Below are 22007 nucleotides of genomic sequence, written 5' to 3'. Positions count from 1 at the left end.
ACCACATTTGCCGGAGCAAGTCAAATCAAAATACATAAACTCTGCCTGCAGGTTGAAAGAAAAGAGAAAGGACATTTCAGCTTTCCAATTTACATGTAGGCAGAGAACTGTATTTAATAACATCCTACATTAGCTGATCACACATAAAACCAGCTGTTCAGACACAAACATTTCCCACAAAACAATACCACCATGAAACGGTGAGTTTGGTTCAGAAATTTATTGACCTTCATCCGTCCTCTGCTGGAGGAGGAAGCAGGCCGAGAGCAGCTGCCCGTAATCAGACGGCTTTCGTCGGATCAAACAAGAGGATAATAATGGAGATGAAATAAACTGACAGTGTGCTGTCATACAGGCAGATTGATCCAAGAGTGTGTGATCAATATTTTTTTTTTTTCCAAGATTGGTGAAAACAAATACAAAAAGATGAAAAAAATCATCTGTTATGATTCTGCGAAGCACAAATATCTAATATGCAACCTAAAACTAACTTCACCTTGGCCAAAAGTCTGCGGTTTTGCGCTTTAAAGTCCGTGAACTTGTTGTTGCCATAGCTGAGACAAAACCTTCATCATAAAGCCCAAAATTGTAACTTATTTAGGCAATCTCTGGACCATTACCATTTCAGAGAGCAGCGTCTCTCCTCTCTGCCTCTCCTGCCAACCCCGGCAATGCCCGGCTGGCCCTGGTATTTGTAAAAAAAAAAAAAATTATCAAGACTTAAATAATAAAATAATGTACTAATTCATAAATTAATGAATTATAAATAAAACAAAAAATTTATGTAGAAATAAAACTGTTAATACACTTTATCATCCGTGTGTCTCCAAAGTTATATAAAACTCGGCCCATTTGTGTATTTTCTTGAACTGTCAGCTCTACTGGTCCGGCCCAGTCCCTTCCCTCGCCGAGGTGATCAAATTTAGCCAAGCTGACCACAGTTGTTCGAAGTCACTTCGTGTGAAAATGGACACAAAGGGACATAAAACCAGTAGCACAGAGGAACATGTAGCTTTTAAGACTGCTGAGAAGCCAGCTTCCATTTTAAGACTGCCGATTGAGAGGAGGAGGAGATGGGAGAATAGACTCAGCAGGGCCATATTGAGGAGGAGGTCATGTCAGCTACTAACAACCCGGTAAGATATAGCTGAAAATTTTATGGTATTTTGATAATAATAATAATAGTAATAATTTTGAATTATTAATATTAATAATACAAATAATAATTTCGGATTTTTAATTATTAACAATAACTGCCAATATCTAAATGTACGTTTGCAATAGGGAAATATTCTTACCTGCTGAGCCTTGATCCGTTTAGCAACAGCAACAACCTTTTCCGTGGTGGTCTTTTCCCATCAGATGCTCTGAACAGCGTGGCCACAGCATCTGCTTTAAACATTCTCCTTCATCTGTCAGATATCCAGACATCTGACATTATCTGTCATGCTAATTCAGAGGTTTTTTCTTTGAAGCAGTTTGCCAAGACGTCCTCCGATCACAACTGACTTGTTGGGACCAGTACCTCTGTCCCTCCTCAGTTTTCCAGCTCTGATTGAGGCAGCTCTGATTCCCTTCACTTCTGGAAAATGGTGCAGACTAACAGCTGCTGTCGTAGTATTGCTGCAACCACCAGCAATGCACCATTTCATCATATTAACGCCATGTTTAACGAAACATGTGGGATGCTCACACATTGGATGACCGGAGACTTCCCCATTGACGTCATTTCTGGACTTGCAAAATTTAACATTGAAATATGTTTATTTTGTTTACAATTGTCTTTCATCACGTCTTTAATCTGAATGTCATGTCAATTACTGCCCAATTCCTTCAATATTAAGATGTTTTCTTTTAATTTATGCATTTAAGGGAAAAGCGTGTCACAGGCATTTAAACTAAACTGATTTCTTCTCTTTCTGTACTTTATCTGCATTTCTCTGCATCTCTCAAGGCAAGTTTGTTGTATAACAAATTTTAATGACAAGGCAATTGAAAGTGCTGTACATGAATAAAACATAGGAAGAGAAGCAAAAAATATAAAAAAGTACAGTGCAGTGTCATATAAAGGCATGGAAAAAACTTGGACTACAGACTAAAACTGATGATGTTTCAGAGAACAGTTTACATAGAACAGTCAAAGGCAACAAATTGGTTTTTAACCTTGATTTAAAGAACTCAGAGTTTCAGCACTTTTACAGTGTCATGGGAACTTGATTAAATTAATTTATATAGCCCCAAATAACATCATGTTGTCTGAAGGCACTTTACAAAGTCAATTCAATAGAATCAAAACAGACTGATATCAAGTCAAGTACATTCAATCCACATTGTTCTCCATTTTTGGTACTGGTTCTGGGGATGCACAGCAGACCTGGGCCCATATTCACAAAGATTCTCAGTGTCCTCTCAGATAGCTCCTAACTTAGCCTCAAAGTAATCAATGGAGAGAAATTAAGTGATGATAGAATTTAGTCTGGATACAGAAATGTGTAAATCATGATGATAAAACTTGGCAAAATTGAATTAATTGTCACACAGCATCAAAATGCATAGCTTATTTACATGGTCGTCACACATGTTTTACATGTTTTGATTTGCTTATTATTATTTTAACTCGCCATGCTGGTCATTTTCATACTGCATCAATTTCATATTAATTATTTTAATATTAATATTGAAATTCAGCATTTTACTGTGATTGCCTTCTTGTATAATGAGTTATACAAGAAGATAATTAGTTTGGTAAAATGACCAAAACAAAACTGAGAAAAAAGGTGGATGAAACCGCCGAACTGTCCTGAGGAGCAGAGCCTGGTTAGTTAGAGTGTTAAAAGGTAGATTTGGTCATGGGATCACGGTGCGAACAAACAGGCATTCTCGAGCAGATCAATGCGTCGTTCCCTCTCCTTTCAGCAGCAGCCTGGAGTGTGAGCAGCTCTGGTACCTGCTTAATTGTCTACTTTAGAAATAAAACCTAAATGAGAACAAAAACCTAAACCAGAACAAGAAATAAAACAATTAAGTAAACTGACACAAAGGTGAAAAGAAAAAGCAGCGTGAGAGACCAGTTCAATCTCATCTCCTTGTTTCACTGATCTCCACTCTGAGAATGTGATTAGATCAACTGATTATTTGATTCATGTTCAGTGAACGAGAAGCAGATAAAAGTCTACTTTAGATTTTGCATTTAAGTGTGACAACATGTGTCTACAGTGCAGACTGAACAGAGCACTGAAGGTCATAAACTAATGCAGCAACACAAAGAGGAGCAGGGCTTTAATGTGAAATCCAGAGACAAGAAGAGTATTCATGCAACTTTATTAAAAAAATAAAACTTAAAGTCAGACAGAAAGTCAAAAACAATGTTGAGGAAAGCTTAAGTTGCAAAAACGAGAACAAGAATGACCTTACAGAGAGCTCAAGTAAGCAAGGAAACAGATTAAAGAACGGATGCAAGACAGTTTTAACAGTAACAGTCACACAACCACAATATCACGGAGAAAAAGTGCAAGAAGACATCCAAAAACAGAACCAAGAACAACAGAAGTGGAAAAGGTAAGCAGGAGCTTTAGAAAACTAAAAGTCGAGCTGGACTTCATCTAAATGCCCCATCAGCTCAGGAGTAAATGCCCAGCTGAGTGTTTCAGAGTTCAGATGAGTCGAACGTGCCATTAGCTGCTGTCAACGACAGGAACTGTTTCAAGAGTGATTCATTAATTGTGTGCTCAATATTCTTTGATGGTGTTAACGGTGTTTGACCCAAATGAAAGGATCTTTAGGTGGTTAAAGACTGAGTAGACAGGAAAGACAAAAAATATTCCCGAACTACATGTATACGATTTTAGATTTTGATTTTTTTGGATAATTAAAATGGAAAATTGAGTCTGTGTTTTGCTGATCAAACCGTTCAAGCAGTCTTACAGTAAAAAAAACCCTGTAACACATGGTCCTATATGTTGATCTTATCTTACTCATAGTTGCATAATTGAAGAGAGCTGATTACAAAGATATCTGATGTGCAGGGCGCGCAGTATAAAAGGAGCGTGTAACCTGAGTCAGAGCGCGGGACACAGCTGGCTCGACACAGTCCAGTAAGTCACGACTGTGTCGCTCAGCTACAGCTAAATGTTCTTCTTAACAGATGAAGGGACTGAAACGCCTTTAAGAATGAACAGATATTTTTTGGAAGATATATGTTCTAAAGGTTTTCAATTTAAGCTGACACAGACTTGGTGCTTTTTCATTTGGAGACGTCAAACAAGGGGTACAATTATCTAGAAAATATATATTCATATAGGAAGTTGAACACAATCATCCATCCATCTTCTTTACCCGCTTCTTCCGTACAGGGTCACAGGAAGCTGGTGTCCATCTCCAGCAGTCTATGGATATGCAACCTGGACAGTTTGCCAGTCCATCGCAGGGCAACACAAGCCAAACAACCACACACACACCCATTCACACCTATGGGCAATTCAGAGAGACCAATTAACCTAACAGTCATGTTTTTGGATTGTGGGAGGAAGCCCAAGTATCCAGAAATAACAAGTAACAAATAACTAAATTATTCAACTGAACCAATGTATTTTTTTATTTTTATTTTCTTGATATCAAATTGTCAGACGTACAAAATCACAGGACTGCTCTTTCAGCAGTAACCTGAAATGCTACAGTCCTAAAGCAAGCCTTGGCCAGAGCCCCAAGCTCCCTCAGCTGTGATGGTTGGTCTGTATTGATGACTGTTGTTTTATGGCAGTTCAGTTGCTGCACTTGAAACTGCCAGCAGCAGTAAGTATACAAAAAAATTAATGAGGCAGAGAGCATGACAAATGTATAAACTCCCAGATACCCAGCTACTTATCTCATAATCCAACTCAATCTTTCAGGCACACAGTACTCTGTTACATTCACAGGCTCAAAGATCAACAAATAAATAAATGTACAACCTTTTAATGACCTTGCACTTACAAAATTGTGCATTGTAACACTGCTTCATCTGTAATTTAAGCTGGTGCTAAGGATCAGAGGTTATTATGCACAGCCATTATACTCCGGAAAGCTGTGAGCCAGCAAACTGACTGCATGCAAAAAAGCAAAAGCTGATCTCTGATCTCCTCCTGAGTGTGCATGCACCTACACTCAGATTGCTCTGCTTCCCTTCTTTTAACTTATGTAACCCTATGACCATCTCATCATACATCCTTTCATCCAGAGACCTGAAAAACATGAAATATGCAACATCCAAAGAGCAAAAAAAATAGCTTTCTCACTCCTCTACTTCCTCTCTGGAATTCATCTGTGTCTGATCCCTGCTGCTACTTAGCCATACCAGTAGTCACTAAGGACCCATCATGGTTAAATGAGCCTGTTTTGTTTATTGAAATTAAAGGATGTAGAGACACTTATAGAATGAAAGGTTTAAGACACTCATTGTTAGTTACTTAGTAGTGAGTGGTGAGTTTGAAAAAGAGTTATTCATCTGGCTCCCGTTTTCCATCCTTCCATTTCTACAGTTCAAACTGAGATGCCAAAGAATGAGTCTGAGGGCCCATTGTTTTCTTAAGGCTGCATTGAGCACAGAGTAACCCAGTGCAGCCCCTCCCCTACCTGTTGCTGCACACTGCTAGTTAGCTGGCTGAAAGAAGATTGCTACACATTTTGTTTGCTTACAAGGAAGATAAATTAGTGTGTTTGTGAATGTTTCCCTGCAAGAAGCAAAAAAGCAGAATGACAGAAAAGAATATTGTTCAGCCCAATAATCTCTTAACGTCTAAAAAAGTTGTTGTTCTATATTTTTCTTAAATATTGGTAACAAAATTAAAATAATAAATGTCATTACAGTATTATACATGTAATAATCAACATATTAAAAATAATTTTATTATACAGTGAATAATTTTTGCTTTTCTGCTTTAAATTAAAGCATTTAATTTAAAGCATTTGTTTTAAATTTTGTGCAAAAAACATTTTTTTACTTATGTTTGCCATACTGTGAGAATATTATACCAGCACTTGATGAAGTTTAACAGTATTTGATAATTAAATCATTAGTTCACATCAGTTAGTCTCTCCAGGACAGGCAATAAAGTGCCTAAAGATCCTGTTTTAAATTGGTTATTTGATAAGTTGCCTGTTTTGTGTATATAAAACTCTTCTCCTTATCTTTTAGTTCAGGCGGCTTTTGTTTTATTTGCAAATTGTCAGGTACTAGACTCTGTTGGACCATATGTGCTGAATGGTGGACCATGTGTGCGCTAATATGCCTTCCAACGTCTGCTGCCATTTTGTACCCCAGGATAGTCTGCTACTACAACTCCCAGCAGGGATTGCAGCTGATAGGAAGGGGGCGTTGCAGCTCTGACGTCACAGTGGACTATATAGTAAAATGAGCTCTCTTATCTTCGCTTTCACACTGGAAACCGGACCAGCATCTGAGGCGCATCATTCTGGAAAAGAAAATCCCACATGGACTTTCATTCATTCTCCCCCGTTGGCCAACAAGAAGAAAATTCATGAAAGAAGTTCCTGGAATAGGAAGGCCAGAAACTTCACTTTACCGATCGAAGACGTGAATTCAACACGTGACAAAAAAAACCCACGGATGTTTCAAGGAGACGGAATTGCCATCCTTTTTTTTGTTCTAGTCGACTGTTGACGGTCCATCATATTGTTCCTTTTTGCCAAAGGAGGCCAAGGACGACGCCAACCGCTTCTTGGAGTTAATTGCGGATGCGCAGCAACTCCCCCCCTCTCTCTCCTTCCTTCCCTCTGCTCCAGAGGAGACAACAAGTAATTCCGTTCTGTTTTTATTTCTATTAAAATAGCTTGGGCAGGATAGAGTAGGATTTTAGGGCGATTTAGAATCGCCACTTATTGTCCAATGTGTTCGAAGTGTATGTGCATGCCATGTGTTATTGAATTTTGATTATTGCTGGTCTCTGAAGCTGCCGAGCTTCGCAAGTTGTGTTTTACTGTGTGAAAACCTGAGAGCAGGTGCACTGTAAAATTTAACTGCCATAATAATGGTGAAACTCAACCATTTTCTTTGTCTTCACCTTCGTGTTCCTCCACTGGTTGCCGCCGAAAAGTTTTATGATCTTTTGTTCGCTGAGCTTACAACTTTGGGGGTTTTATGACTGCTTGTGTTCCACTGAGCTACACTTTGGGTGGGGGGGGGGTGCTCCCAAAGCTCCGTTCAGCACCATATTTCCTCTTGTTTTGCCATAAATGCTGGTTTGATTTTCATACACACTCAATGCTGGTTTATCTTGTTTAGTTATTATTTTACCCCTTTTGAGTAGAACTTTGCATGCTTGATTAGGTGAGGATTATTTAATCGGAATAGCGAGGTGCATCAGGGTTGCTGATTTAATAAATATTCACGTAGAGAAAGAGAAAACGTTTGTGTTTATTTTGAGCAAGAGTGATTTGTCTGTCAAAATAAGGTCAAAGTTCCCCATGTTCAGTGAAACGGTTGATTAAACAGTGACATCTAGTAATAGTTATCAATTATTACTGAGAATTTAATAATTGTAATTATCAAAGGCCTTGATCCATAATTATCATCTCTGATTTCGATTTGTAAGTAATGATTTTTGGTTAAGAAATTCATATTTTTCAAATTATGATTTTAAATTATAATTCTTGATAAATATTAATTAATCAATAATCATAATTCTTACAACTCAAAATAGGCAAAAAAAAGGAAAGTAAAGAACAGCTTTGAAATGCCTTTTTAGAAAGCCTGGAGAAATGCTGATCAACATGATGGTGGTCAGAGGGCCCGGTGGCAGCGATTGTATGGCAACCCCACTTCTGCAGTCAGCCCCAGGGCAGCTGTGCCTAAAATGTAGCTTACCACTATCAGTGTGTAAATGTGTGTATGAATGGGTAGATGACTGATTGTAGTGTGAAGCACTATGGAGTCCTCGTACTTAAAAAGGGCTATACAAGTGCAGGCCAATTACCGTTTTCCATCAATACTATTTTTAAAGGATTACAAAAAGACAGACTTCTGAGAAGGAAAATATAAAGAAATTATTAAAGACTTTGGTGCAATGCTGTAAAAAGTTAGGTCACAAGCATCTGTGGACAGTTTCAATGCTTGCATCTGTCCCATGCTGCTTGATGTTTTCTGCTTTGATTCTTTTTTGTTTAAAAAATTACAACAAAAGCAATTTTTTATAGCTTATTTAAACTCATATAAATAGAGTGAGCTGAGAAGCTGCAGAATGCAACACTTTATTGCTACACTGCCTTGCTAATTTGTCAGGAACTTCAACTTATTTTTCACAAGAGAGAAAACTCTAATAAACTCAAATAAAAACTCTTATCTTTGCCCCAATTAGGCTTAAACACACATGGGTCCTATTTGACAAAATGTCACTTAGAGATGCGCTTTAACCATTACTCACTGAGGTCACTAATTAAAATCAGTCTTAAGGCAGGGATGGGCACTCAGGGATGATAAAGTTTCTGTTTTTGTCAGGAAGTGGATGAAAAGAATGTAGAGTAACTCTGGTGGTTGTACAGAGGAGAGGGCTGAAAGTCACTGGCAAAGTGCAAACATATAAATAACTATGCTATAAAAAGTATGTATGGGGTGAAAGATTAAAAATCACAATGCCATTACTTGAAAGCATTTGGGAACTCAGTTATATAACTTTCAATATTTGATGTTAAGTACTAAATAAACATTAACATATTGGCCAATTTTGCAGGAAACTGCTAAGAAAACACATACAGGTAAACATCCCCATTGTAGAAGAATATTGGAATCAGGTGCTCTTTTTTTATTTTCTTCCTATTTGAACTCTTCTAGATAATCGTACCCCTTGTTTGACTTCTCCAAATGAAAAAGCACCAAGTCTGTGTGTGTTTAAATTGAAAACCTTTAGAATTTTATATATTGACCTACATGCAAAACCCTATATGACATTTTATGTAATCCTGAACACAAAGACCCCACAATGAAACATTATGTTGACAGTATCATGCGGTGGGGATTTTACTCAGCAGTGAAAGGCTCCTAGCCTCACATAATGGACTTGCGTCTGTACTTGTCCTGTTAGATCTCAGTGCTGCATTTGATACAGTTGATCACAATATTTTGTTAGAAAGGCTGGAATATTCTGTAAGGATCAGGGAAACAGTACTAGGCTGGTTTAAATCTTATTTGTGTGACAGATTCCAGTTTGTTCACGTAAATGATAAAACATCTTCAAACTCCAGGGTTAATTGTGGAGTACCACAGGGTTCAGTGCTTGGGCCAGTTCTCTTCACTACATATATGCTTCCAATATCTAAAATTATCAGACACCATGGGATAAACTTTCACTGTTATGCTGATGATACTTAGCTTTACGTATCCATAAATCCTGATGAGCCCCACCAGTTAGATAGACTACAAGCATTTCTTGAAGACATAAAACTTGGATGACTTTAAATTTTCTGCTTCTAAGTCCAAAGTCCAAAGACGACAACGTCTTTGGACTCCGGTCTAAAGACGTTGTTGTCTTTGGACCGGAGTCTTTAAAAAAGAAACTGCTTAGTCAATCACTTAACCTGGATGGCATTAAACTGACCTCCGGTAATAAAGTAAAAAACCTTGGTGTTATTTTTGACCAGGACATGTCATTTAAATCCCATATTAAACAGGTTTCTAGGATTTCCTTCTTTCATCTCCGGAACATTGCCAAAATTAAAAATATCCTCTTCCAGGAGTGACGGTGAAAAACTAGTCCATGCATTTGTTACTTCAAGGCTGGACTATTGTAGTTCCTTACTATCAGGATGTCCACAAAATGCAGTTAAAAGCCTTCAGCTGATTCAAAATGCTGCGGCAAGAGTTCTGATGAAAATTAAAAAGAGAGATCATATTTATCCTATTTTAGCTTCCCTTCATTGGCTCCCTGTTAAATCCAGAATAGAATTTAAAATTCTCCTCCTCACATATAAAGCCCTTAATGATCTAGCTCCATCATACATCAGAGATCTGATTGTTCCACAAATTCCTAACAGAGCACTTCGTTCTCAGACTGCAGGTTTACTGGTGGTTCGTAGAGTCTCTAGACGTAGAATTGGAGGAAGATCCTGTCATAATGATGGTTTTTTGATGGACCAATATGCGGTTAAGAACACCAGAAGCTTGAGCTTTGCAGGTAAGACGGGTCTTATGGCACGAACAGACAGGGTAGCAAACACGCACACACGGAACCAGCAGGGAACAAAGGAAACAAACAGGCTTAAATACATAACTAAACAGCAGGGGAAACCAATTACACAGGTGACCAGAAAATCAGGAGAAAACACAGAACATGTGTGGGCTTGGGGTGCAGGGAGACAGAAAACAAAGGACTAGACCAAGTAATAGAACAAAAACTCAAACTCAAAACACAAGCCAGTATGACAGATCCTTTAGTTATCAAGCTCCTATCCTTTGGAACCAGTTCCCAAATTTAGTACGTGAGGTAGACACCCTGTCTACTTTTGAGGCTAGGCTTAAAACTTTCCTTTTTGATTAAACTTAGAGTGGCTTAGGTTATCCTGAGCTATCTCTGCAGTTATGCTGCTAAAGGCTTAGGCTGCTGGAGGACATAATGACCACTTTCACCCTCTTTGCTACATTCTTAAACTACTTTCCAATTTCGCATTATTTGCTGTTATTTCAGCTTTTAACTTTATGTTCTCTTTCTTTTCTCTTCGTAGAAGCTACGCCTGGCCTGACTCTGTGTCCACCTGTAACATCTTCCTGGAGGGGGGCATCATCCCAGCTTCTGCTGCCAACATCTTAATGCTCACCTTCTACCGATGATACACTTGGCCCTGTCTTTTAGTGTTTAACCCTATTATTCTCCTAGACATAGCTACTGACTGAGCTTTTACTGTGACTAACTGTATGTGCTCTCTTTCATACTCTAAACTTGAAAAGTGGCTTAGAGTTTATCTGTTTTTTCTTCCTTGATGAAACCACTAAAGGAGCTACATCCATTAACATTTACTTTTCCTTCCCATAGAAAGTACTCCAGGATCAGGGCTTCTGTGTTCTTCTTCTTCTTCCTCAAAGCCCCAGTCGGCTGTGGCAGATGGCCGCTCACACTGAGCCTGGTTCTGGTTCTGCTGGAGGTTTCTTCCTGTTACAAGGGAGCTTTTCCTTTCCGCTATCGCTACATGCATGGTCATTATGAGGGATTGCTGCAAAGTCAACACCAGTGACTGTCCACTGTCTCTACATGCTCATCCTGGAGGAGTGACTGCTACAAGTCCCTTACTCGATGTAATCTGCTGAGTTTCCTTTGATAGAATTTTTTTTTATCCAATTTGAATAAATAACTGAATCTGACTGCACTGTTCAATAGTTAGGATTAATTGAAATGTATGTACCTGACTTAAAATCTATATGATTCGATTGAATTTACATTTTAAAGTTACCCACCTTTCACACAATTCAACAGGAAACAACACTCTCCAATTATTTTTGCCTCTGCCTTCCTCCCTCCCTGTTGAATGGAGTAAGGGGGAGTCAGGTTTAGCCTAAACCGGCTCAATTATGGTTGAGTTGCAAACACACCCTCTATTTCTGCAACCTGTGCGACCCCTTCTCTTTTCCATTGGTTATAATCAGTCTGAGAGAGAGATGTAACCCCAATCCTTGTGGTTTTTAGTATAACAATGACCACCAGTGGGCTCTAGATGGACAAACTTTATCAGTTTATTATTTTACTTAGTAGCCCTACATATAGCCCATTCTAAAATGTCCAAACTCTAACACTCAGTAGTTGATTCTAACCTCCCCAACAACCCGCACCATTCCAAACCCTTTGTGAAGTGCCCTGAGACGACATGTGTTGTGAATTGGTGCTATATAAATAAAACTGAATTAAATTAAATTAAATTAAATTAATTGAACTGAAATGAAAGGAAAGCTGGTCAAAGACGGGAGCTAAATACATGTCAAACCTGGAAAAACTGTTAGAAGACTTGTTTGGGGTTGAATGGTCATCTTCCAGCAGTACAACAACCTTAAACATACAGCAAAAGCTACAAGGGAATATTTCAGATCAAAGCAAATTTCTGTGTTAAAATGGCCCAGTCAAAGTGCAGAGCTAACTCCAGTTGAGAATCAGTGGTAAAACTGATGTCCACAAATGTAATTTATCCAACCTTACAGAGCTTAAGTTATTTTACAAAGCAGAGTAAAGGCTTCAGTCTCTTGATGTGCAAAGCTGGTAGAAACAAACCCAGCAAAATTTCCAGATGAACCTGCAACAAGAGATGGTACAAAGTTTTGACTCCGCAGGTGCATTCTAATGCAGGACACACAAAATGTCAAAAACCATGTATCATTTTCCTTTCATTTTACAATCATGTGCTATTTAATTTTTGTCTTTCAAATATAATCCTAAGAAAACGAATTGAAATTTGTGGTTGCATATGATAAAATGTGAAAAAATCCAACAGTATCATTGGAAATGGAGCAGGTAGGTGCTCATATTTTGTAATTGTCTCATAACAGTGCTTGGCGACTACAAGGTCACCCAGCCACATTTGTCAGACCTAATGTCAAATAAGGCCATCATGTAAAACTTGTAAGGTCCAGATGCTCCCCAAGCTCTGCATTTAGGTTGCAGCCCCTTCTATAATGGCATTACACTAGTCAGTGAGTGGGAGGACAGCCAGCACACACACCGGGCCACCATTGTTCCAGTTGGGCTTCTTAACGGCGACAGATGACATGCCAGCGTGCCTGCAGGTATCCGAGCCCTACTGCACTCCCCCACCACTGTATCCCTCATTCTTCGTCCTCCCTTGCACTATCTTTCCCTGGAGAGCAGCAGCGCCCATGTCTCACTGACAGAGGATGCATCTCTGCTTTAATGCCCTCATAAATACTGTGGAATTGCAAACAATGAGGTTGTCTGGGTATTGGCAGTGTTAAGCTGCAGTAATGTCACTACTGAGCACAGATGACAGCTTTATGCACATTAGCAAGGCTCAAAATGGGAAGGTAAGTATGGGTGTCATAATGGACAAAACTAACAGGCCTGATTCAACAATGCACTCTGAAGGGACACATAGACCTGTCAGTGCACATTTCATTACTGACGCATAAATCTGTCAAATAAGGAGGATAAGTGGCACCTCGGGTACCATTAAAGTGCTTTTGCATAATTGCTTTCGCTTCAGTCCCTTTTTTCCCTTTTCGATTTTGGACCATAACTGCTCTTGACAAGTAGGTATAGAAATCCATGAGCTGGGACATGCAATAAGAGAAGACACATTCAGAGACATGCAGAAGGGCACACTCAGAAATACTGTCAATGTGAAACACAGATTTTTAAAATTCTAAACAGCATAGAGTTTAATATTACATATTGTCCTATTATTTGGGGCAACATTTTTCTTAATCTTTTATAGTTAACCTAAACACCTTGAGTTATACTATATGAGAAAGCACAAAAGCTTATTTTCTCCTCAAGACTCAACTGTTATTGGCATATTTTTACAGATATTTATTTCACAGCAAAACAGTGTATCACAACTCTAGAGTGTGCCAATTCATACTGAAAGATTTTGCAATCAAACTAAGCCAAGGTGTAACTCCATTTCCAACAGTCTGACATGCAGTTCTGCAAATATGTTTTCTTGGTTTTCCAGGGGTCTGTTCAGTGTCTCCTAAATGCATTTTCTTTATTATGTGAGCGGAGGAAGAAGCAACTGAAAATATTTTTATATAATAAATATGATCTTCTTATGTTTTAGTTTACAGATTTAAAACTGCATGGAAGATTCCATGGCAGTGATGTTTGAGACAGGATTTGAGGGCTTTACATTATAAATGTGTAAAAGGTGCAAAACCAAAGACAAACCTAACAAACCAGCAAAGCTAAAACACATAAAAAAACATATACAAGTTAATAAGAGACAAAATCACCTAACATTCTTCCCAATGGCGTAGTTTATTGTTTTTTTTTTCATAACATATGATCACTTATTGTGCTTATAATTTCCAAAAATTATGAACAAAGCTATATTATATTTACCGAGAATATTGCAATGATGATACTGTGATTGGAGATCAAATGAGGCTTTATGACAAAGTGACAGCGTTTAGAGTTGTGCGACTTGAGCAATATCACATTTAAGACAATATCATTGTGTACAAGAGTAAGTGAACTTCTGGTATGTCTGAAAGGTGTAGTATGTTAGTCATTTTCTTGATGTGCTTCTTGAACCCAATAACTTGATTCAAATCACATAAATATTTAATGAAGGTAATAACATTTAACATAGGCATTTGAGAAAATCATTTAATTCCTTGTAAAATACAAAGACCTTGTGACTGCATTCTCTTTGTCCAATATGATAAATTAATCAAAAGAGAAATTTCGTTCGTTGTGTGCGATGAGCTGGCTACAACTTGTTTCAAGCCATTTCCATGTGTACTTATGACTATGTCATCTGCATACATTATAATTCCAGCATCATGACACACCAGCCGGAGGACAATAATATACCAGCTGAATACAAATTGTCCCAAATATCAGTCCTTGTGGTGCACCGTCGTACAGGCAGTAAATAAGGACATTATATTATTAGTCCAGGAGAAATGAGATGTCTGTGTTAAGCTGGTTCACTTCACGATTACAGGCTGTTTAACACAATATATCTTTTTGTGAGAGAGTTGTAAGAACAACCTCAAATAAAATGTATCATGCTATTCACACAAAATTATAAAATAAAACTGTATGACATGATCTTTTTATTAAAAAACAGCTTGCCAAGTGGCTCTTAGCTGCCTACCTGTAATTTTGGGGTGAGGTTGCCTTACTAAACTTCTGTGTATTTCACAGCTAGACATATTTGCAAATTGCCAAATAGTTTTTTTCTAAAAGTATCCGAATATTTAATAACCCTCTTTCTGCCAGCTAACCACCAGTGTGCAGCAAAAGGTGGGGGAAGATTAGTGCAGTACCAGGCTACTTTAAGCTCCATACATTGGTTAAAAAAACTTTTCACTCCAACTCTTGGACAAAGTTTGACTGCTGGTTTTGAAACGGTAACTTAAAAGTTATACCTTGATAACAGTAACTGGGCCATGCGTAGAAAAGTCTTCTTACTGCATCCCAGCCATGAGCGCTCCCACAGCTTTTCTCTTATCCTCATCTTTTCAGAGTCCTGCTCTGATAATAGAAGCATTAACATCTGTAACTGTCTGTCCAATCATTTTTGGATTGGATTTTCTGTCCGACTTGTCTGGCATGACTCTTCTACAGCAACAAATCACGCAGTCTGGCATCTTTATCACACAAGGTGACAGGAATTACTATCAAATATTTATTTAATTTCCCAGCATCTGTCTTTAACAGATTAAAGACATAGAAACTGTTAATGGAAGATACAAGCTGATTGGGGAAAAGTTGTAAAGTTTCAAAACAACCATAAGGTCACTGCAGTTTAAATGGCTGATGAGAATTTTGTTTTCCTGCATAAATTGCAAATATTTTATAAGAGAGTTGTGGAATTTGAAATATTGTTGGAGTGCCAATGGATAAGAGATATAACATTGTGTTGTGTTGTGTTGTGTTGTGTTGTGTTGTGTTGTGTTGTGTTGAAAAAACTGTCCTATAAAACTAAAGGATTGGCACAGGAATTGGAAGTCTTAAGTGTACTTTCTTGGATGTCAGGAAGAATAAGTGTACTACTGTTGTGTTTTTTTGCTGTTCTATATTTTTGTGCAGAAAAAACAAAACATGCCTTTCGTATCATAATTTCATGTCACCAACAGTTTTCCGACAGGACCAAATGAGCCAATGAGTGAAACAGTTGCCATCTAATCTGCTACTTACAAGAAAACCCATATGCCCTTAAATGAGACCTAGATTTTATTCATGAATTCAAAGAGACAGCTGAGCAGGATAAAAGTCTGAAGAATTGGATGATCAAGCAAACTTAACTATTTGGTCATGGCGCACAAGAATGCAGGAGGCATGTTAGGTGCATTGAGCTGTGACAGTTTTGTCAGTTCTGTAAGATCTTAGTGTCTCTATTTATTGAATGCTGGATAGTTAATGGAGAAAGCATGCAGTGACATTGCAGTGCAGAAACCAGTGCAGAGAGGGTCAGCACATCTATCAATAAATCAAAACAGTGGAAAAACTGGAATAATTGAAATACAAGAGCACAGTGGCTGACTTATGGACTTGACCCACAGGTTTGACTTACTTCATGTCCTTATCTTCTCTCTCACCGCTCTAACTTTTCTATAGAGGTACACATTATCTTTGTACCAAATACCGCATATGAATAAACTGCTGGAGGAAAGATGAACTCCAGATCCATTAGATTAAAACAAAACTACATTTCTTAGAATTATCACCTGATTTACAGTTGCTGCACAAAGAACTGAGCACACACTAATAAAAGCAGAGCTAAAAATGGGCTGAGCAAAAACTGAGGATTAGATGTCATCTGGTCACACTGATATGACTGCAGGATCGATCATGGGCTGCCTTACCCTTCCTGCCCACCGTTTACATCATTAAATCCTAATTGAAACCAGATCACCAAAGGACACGCACAGGCACACACATACCGACAGAGATGAGTTGTGCACCGATGCACAAACACACTGCCTCAGCAGTGACAAAAGAAGAGCCCAGCCTGTGTGAGATAATGAGAGCTGATGTCCATCTAAGTTAAGGATCAAATTGATCGGGGGTGCGGGGAGTTGTTGCCACACCATTGAAGGAGCTGGAGGGATAAAATTGTGTCACGGCAATCCCAGTTCTCCTGCTCATCAATGGCAAAGCAGAGAAACAAGCAGGATGCACACACCACATGTGTATAATTTCCTTTTGTGAAGATGGATGCAGACAGTTATAGACAGCACATGGAGTACACAGAGGAGTGTGGTGTGTATTGGAAAAAGATGGGAAGTTGACTCACCCAGGACTGGAAGCTGCACTGTGCTGCTTGTACATCTACAAGGCTGAAGATGCTCTGATCACTTGTGGCCGTTCGGGCTGCCTGTGCAGGATAACGCTGCTGCTCCAGTCTCTCTAAGCACTGAGCATCCTCCTCCCATTCCTCCTCCTCCTTCTCCTCCTCCTCCTCTTTCTCCAGAAGCAGTAGGAGCAGCAGGTGGACTGGAGCGCATTCACTCACCTTCCCCCCTTTCCTCCCTCTCCTCTTCCCTGCTTCGCTGGTCAATTGTCTAACATCTAGAACAGAGATCCACGGATCTCTTCTGTTACCTCTGAGTGCTGCAAGAACTCCTCTCACGGCTTCACAATGCGGGAAGTGGTGAGGGTTGCCACTGGCAGCAGCGGACAGCTCAGGCTGATGCTCCTCGGGTTCTGGATTGCATGTGTATGTGTGTGCTTTCATCTGTGTGAAGGATAGAGAGTGTGGTGCTGCACGTTTGAAAAAGAAGCAAGCTGTTGTTCACTGGGGCTCATCTGCGCTATTGCCTCTCTCTCTCTGGATCTCATTCTCTAGATGCTGTATTCTGCATTCAGTTCCTGTGGGATAAATGCAAAATGTCTGGCATACTTAAAAATTCAGCCAGCTTCAGTTTTTCAGTGGGCGGATGTACTCAGAGTTCACTTCTGGAAAGAAAAAAGATTGCATGGATATGCCAACATGTGGGAAGAAGAGGAACAAGTAAATATAATGAATGAAAACAGACAAAACATATAGAATGAATTTGGGGAAATTTGTAGCACCTCCATTTTCTCCCAAAAGATAATGAAGTAACCTGTTCAAAAAGACTTTCTCTTTATCATCAAAGAAAATGGAAGAACTGATGTTACTGTAACCGTAAAAGCTGTTGTCTATGTTCATCCACAGGTGGGTCTAATCTCAGCAATTTAAAAAGAAACGGTAGATACATTAAACCCAGAGTGATACTGTTTAAAGCTTTTGTTTATGCTACTTTTGTTATGTATGGCTTATAGATAAGGACGACACAAAATGAACTCTTTTAGAAAATTTGAATACTACGTAGGAATGGATTGTTAATACAGAAATGTTATGTTATGTTATGGATATGCTGTGGCCTTATCAATCATGGGTAAGACTGCTGACTTGTGCATCATTGACACCCTCCACAAACAGGGTAAGCCACAAAAGATCATTGTGGTTGTTCAGAGTGCTCTATCCAAGCATATTAATGGAAAGTTGAGTGAAAGGAAAAATTTTGAAAAATGTGCACAAGCAATGACTGCAAAACTGAAAGGATAGTTTAGCAAAGTCCATGCAGTCCAAATTCATCTTTCAAGAAATTGGGGCTGCACGGTGGTGCAGTTGGTCGCACTGTTGCCTTGCAGCAAGAAGGTCCTGGGTTCAATTCCCAGCCTGGGGTCTTTATGCATGTAGTTTGCATGTTCTCCCTGTGCATGTGTGGGTTCTCACCAGCTTCCTCACACAGTCCAAAGACCTACCTGTTAGGTTAATTGGTCTCTCTAAATTGCCCTTAGGTGTGTGCATGGTTGTTTGTGTTGCCCTGTGATGGACTGGCAACCTGTCCTGGGTGTACCCCACCTCCTGCCCATAGACTGCTGGAGATAGGCACCATGACCCACTATGGAATAAGCAGTAGAAACTGACTGAGATGAAAGTGAATTTTGCATTTCATTTGGAGATCAGAGTCCCAGAGACTGGAGGACAAGGGGAGAGGAACAAAATCCAAGTTGCTTGAGGACCAGTGTGACGATTCCACCGTCAGTGATTATCTGGGAGCTTTGTCACCTGCGGCTAATGGTCTGCTGTGTTTTAATCAAGTCCAAACTCAGTGCAGTGCAGTTTATGATGATGCTTATTTCACTTTCCAGAAGGCCTTGCAACACACTGCCAGAAGTACCCAAAGCTGGTTTAATGGCCATGTTATCAAACTGCATGATTGCCGAGGAAACTGGCCTACTTAAACCCAATAGAGAATTTAAGGAGCACAGCCAGAAATTATACTCAAGTGAGAGTAGCATTTCTTCAAAGATTTTTACTTAAGTAAATACATAAAGAAAAATGAATCAGGTAGAAGTAAAAAATTCATAATCGTACACGTACTTATCGTCTTCCGCGTATCCAGAACCAGGTCAAACTACCAGGCAGCAGTCTCAGCAAAGCCACCCAGACATCCCTTTCCTCTAGTCAGCTGACTCGTCTCGAAGTGAAAGAGCGTTCACTCTACTCCGAGGTCCTCCTGGATGAGTCTGCTGAGTCTGTCCATCTTCTTCCCCCTGCTAGTGGGTCCAACTCACCACCAGGTGGTGATCGGTGGACAGCTCAATGCCCCTATTCACCAAAACATATGACCAGAGGTCAGAAGACACGACTACAAAGTCAATCATCGACCGCCGGCCTAAGGTGTAATGGTGCCAAGTGCACTGATGGACACCCTTATGCTTGAACATTGTGTTTTTTATTTACAATCCACGACTAGCACAGAAGTCCAATAACAAAACACCACTCAGGTTAAAATTGGGGATGCCATTCCTCCTACTAATGCCCCTGCAAGTGTCACTGACGCAACCCACATGGGCAATGAAGTCCCCCAGCAGCATGACAGATTCCCTAAAGAGGGGCACCGTCAAAGACCTCTCCCCTGCCCAAACACAGAAGGATGCAACCCTCTCATTCACCAGGGTAAACTCCAACAGTTGACGGCTGAGTTGGGGGGTTACAAGGAAACCCACCACAACCTGCCGCCTCTCCCTTTTGGCCCTAACCCCAGGCCTGTTCCAGGAGGGGGCTCAGCCATAAAGGGCGACGTCTGTTGCCTTGTTTTCTTCGTCTTCATGAAGGCAATGTCTGATTTAATCTGTGAATTTCATGTTCAAATTCTACTATTTTAAGATAAAGGAAATCCTTGGGCAGCTTGGTGCTCTAAGCAAGTATTTTGGAAAATCATATGACATCTCTGGTTTAATCCTGCTTTCATGACTTGAGAAATATCATCAAACTTATGCCCCTTTCCCACTAGCTTGATTTAGCCCGGTTCCACTCCATTCAGCCCGCTGCAAGCATTTCCATTACCTGTACCTGTACCTACTTTTTTCATCCCTGCTTCTGAGCAGTTACCTTGGAGGATAGGACTCGACTCTCACTCAGTGAAAACCGTTCTTTGTTTTTTACTACTTTGCCTGCTTATAATGCTCCTCATGCATTGCACTGGCTACTTTTTTTTAATTTAATTTATATTTTAAATAATATATTTGTTACTTGGGCAAGTAAATACGGACAAAGAAAGGGGGGTGGTATGAGCATAAAGAGCACCGTTTTTTTATGTCATGTGTCATGGCAGCAGACATGTTTGGGCCACTATGTGCGACCTGGCTGCAATGCTGACACAGGCTGCATGCAGAGGACAAAACTCATCTTTCTTATTATGTTCCTGGTGGTGCGTTAGCTTTCTTATTATTGTTTTCAGTCCTTAGCGTTTTCCAGTTTATGTCTTGTAGTTATGTTTCTCTCGATTAGTTTGTGTCCTCGATTTCTGTTTTGCTCCAGCCACCTACCTGCCTGTCAGTATGATTCTTTTTGATTATTAAATCTTTTACTTACCATGCTACGCGTCTTCCTGCTCGTCTGCATTCTGGGGTCCACTCCCAAAAGCACAACCTGACATATTCACGTGTGATTTTAATTGTATTTCTTATTTAATGAAAACACCGCAATTACAAAATTGTGTTTTTTCGACATTGGCAGAATATCAACAAAGTTTTACGCACATTTTTAAAACCAATGTTCTTTTTTTGCTCCTAAGAACAACCCAGTCTTCTTTTCCTAAATGATTCAGTGCACTGAGCTGGCTGTAAATGTTGTTGTTTTGTTATTAGGAGCACATTCGACAGGGAGAAATGAATACATCACAGCAGATGGTCTAGTTTTGTTTGAACACCTGAGGGGCACATTAAACCTCATCAGAGGGGATCTCCATTAGTGACATTCAATACTTTACAAAAAATAGGGTTTTAATTTGTCTCACTATTTCAAGGTTTACGTAAATGCAAAACAGTGAAACAAATGCACATCTGTTCCTGTTTTGCAGTTTCTGCTTCAAAGTGCTGCATTTGTAAATTTTATTTTGATTTGGAATTCAAAAACATCACAAGCCAGGACAAAATCTAATATAACCCAAATATATACTTACAGTTGAAACCCCAAATTATTCTCATGCCTGGCAGATTTAGATTTTGAGATATCTTTCACCTAGAACATGTTTTTTTTTATGATTGCAAAGGATGTAGACATGATTATAGGATAGGATAGTATAATATGAAATATACCTTTAACAAAATAATAACAGTTTATTTGTTTGATTAACATCATGCAGAGACACAACCCTAATAACCTCCACTAGTACTTATAAAGTGGCTTGCAAAACATTTCATAAACCTTTAAAAATGTCACATGAATTCACGATAGAATGAGAAACATCAATGCATTTTATTAGCATTGTATGTCTTTGATCAGCATAAAGTAGAAAGAAAATCATACATGATTTTCATCTTTTTTCCAATTTAAAGTATGAAAAGAGTTGTCTGCATTTGTATTTTTGCTGCATTTCCAGCTGTAAACGTAGTTTGTCTCTACAAGCTTTCCAAATCTAGATACTGACATATTTTCCATTCATCTTTTTAAACAGCTTAGGCTCAGTCAGGTTGGATGGAGAGTGTCAACGAACAGCAATTTTCAAGTTTTGCAAGGTTTTTTTCTGCTGAAACAAAGCGTCCCACAGCATGATGACTCTGGGAATAGCATGCTCAGGCTGATTTGTAGCGTTACTTTTCCATAACACATAGAACTTTGATGGAGTAGAAAAAGCATCCAGGGTCGCCTGGGAGCTGGTGCCTGTCTCTCGCCCATAGACCATCTCGTGGTCTATGGGCGAGATGCCCGTAGAGGTATACCTTGGATCAGCTTCCAGTCCATTACAGGGCAACACAGAAACACACAGGACAAACAACCACGCACACACCCATTAACACCTAAGGGCAATTTAG

At 39.3% G+C, this 22007-nt stretch overlaps 1 protein-coding gene across 1 annotated transcript in view; it reads right to left on the bottom strand.

Annotated features, from left to right (window-relative positions):
• The window catches only part of lingo3a (leucine rich repeat and Ig domain containing 3a), a 59011-nt gene extending 41548 nt beyond the window's left edge, over window positions 1-17463 (bottom strand). Inside the window, exon 1 of the mRNA XM_047375914.1 lies at window positions 16951-17463. Coding sequence (XP_047231870.1) covers window positions 16951-17391 — 441 coding nt within the window. The 5' untranslated portion in view covers window positions 17392-17463. The remainder of the gene's footprint in view (window positions 1-16950) is intronic.
• Window positions 17464-22007: the final 4544 nt, after the last annotated feature.

Source organism: Girardinichthys multiradiatus, chromosome 9, assembly GCF_021462225.1.
Source record: "Girardinichthys multiradiatus isolate DD_20200921_A chromosome 9, DD_fGirMul_XY1, whole genome shotgun sequence".
Classification (NCBI taxonomy): domain Eukaryota; kingdom Metazoa; phylum Chordata; class Actinopteri; order Cyprinodontiformes; family Goodeidae; genus Girardinichthys; species Girardinichthys multiradiatus.
This window is presented reverse-complemented; position numbering and strand designations above follow the sequence as displayed.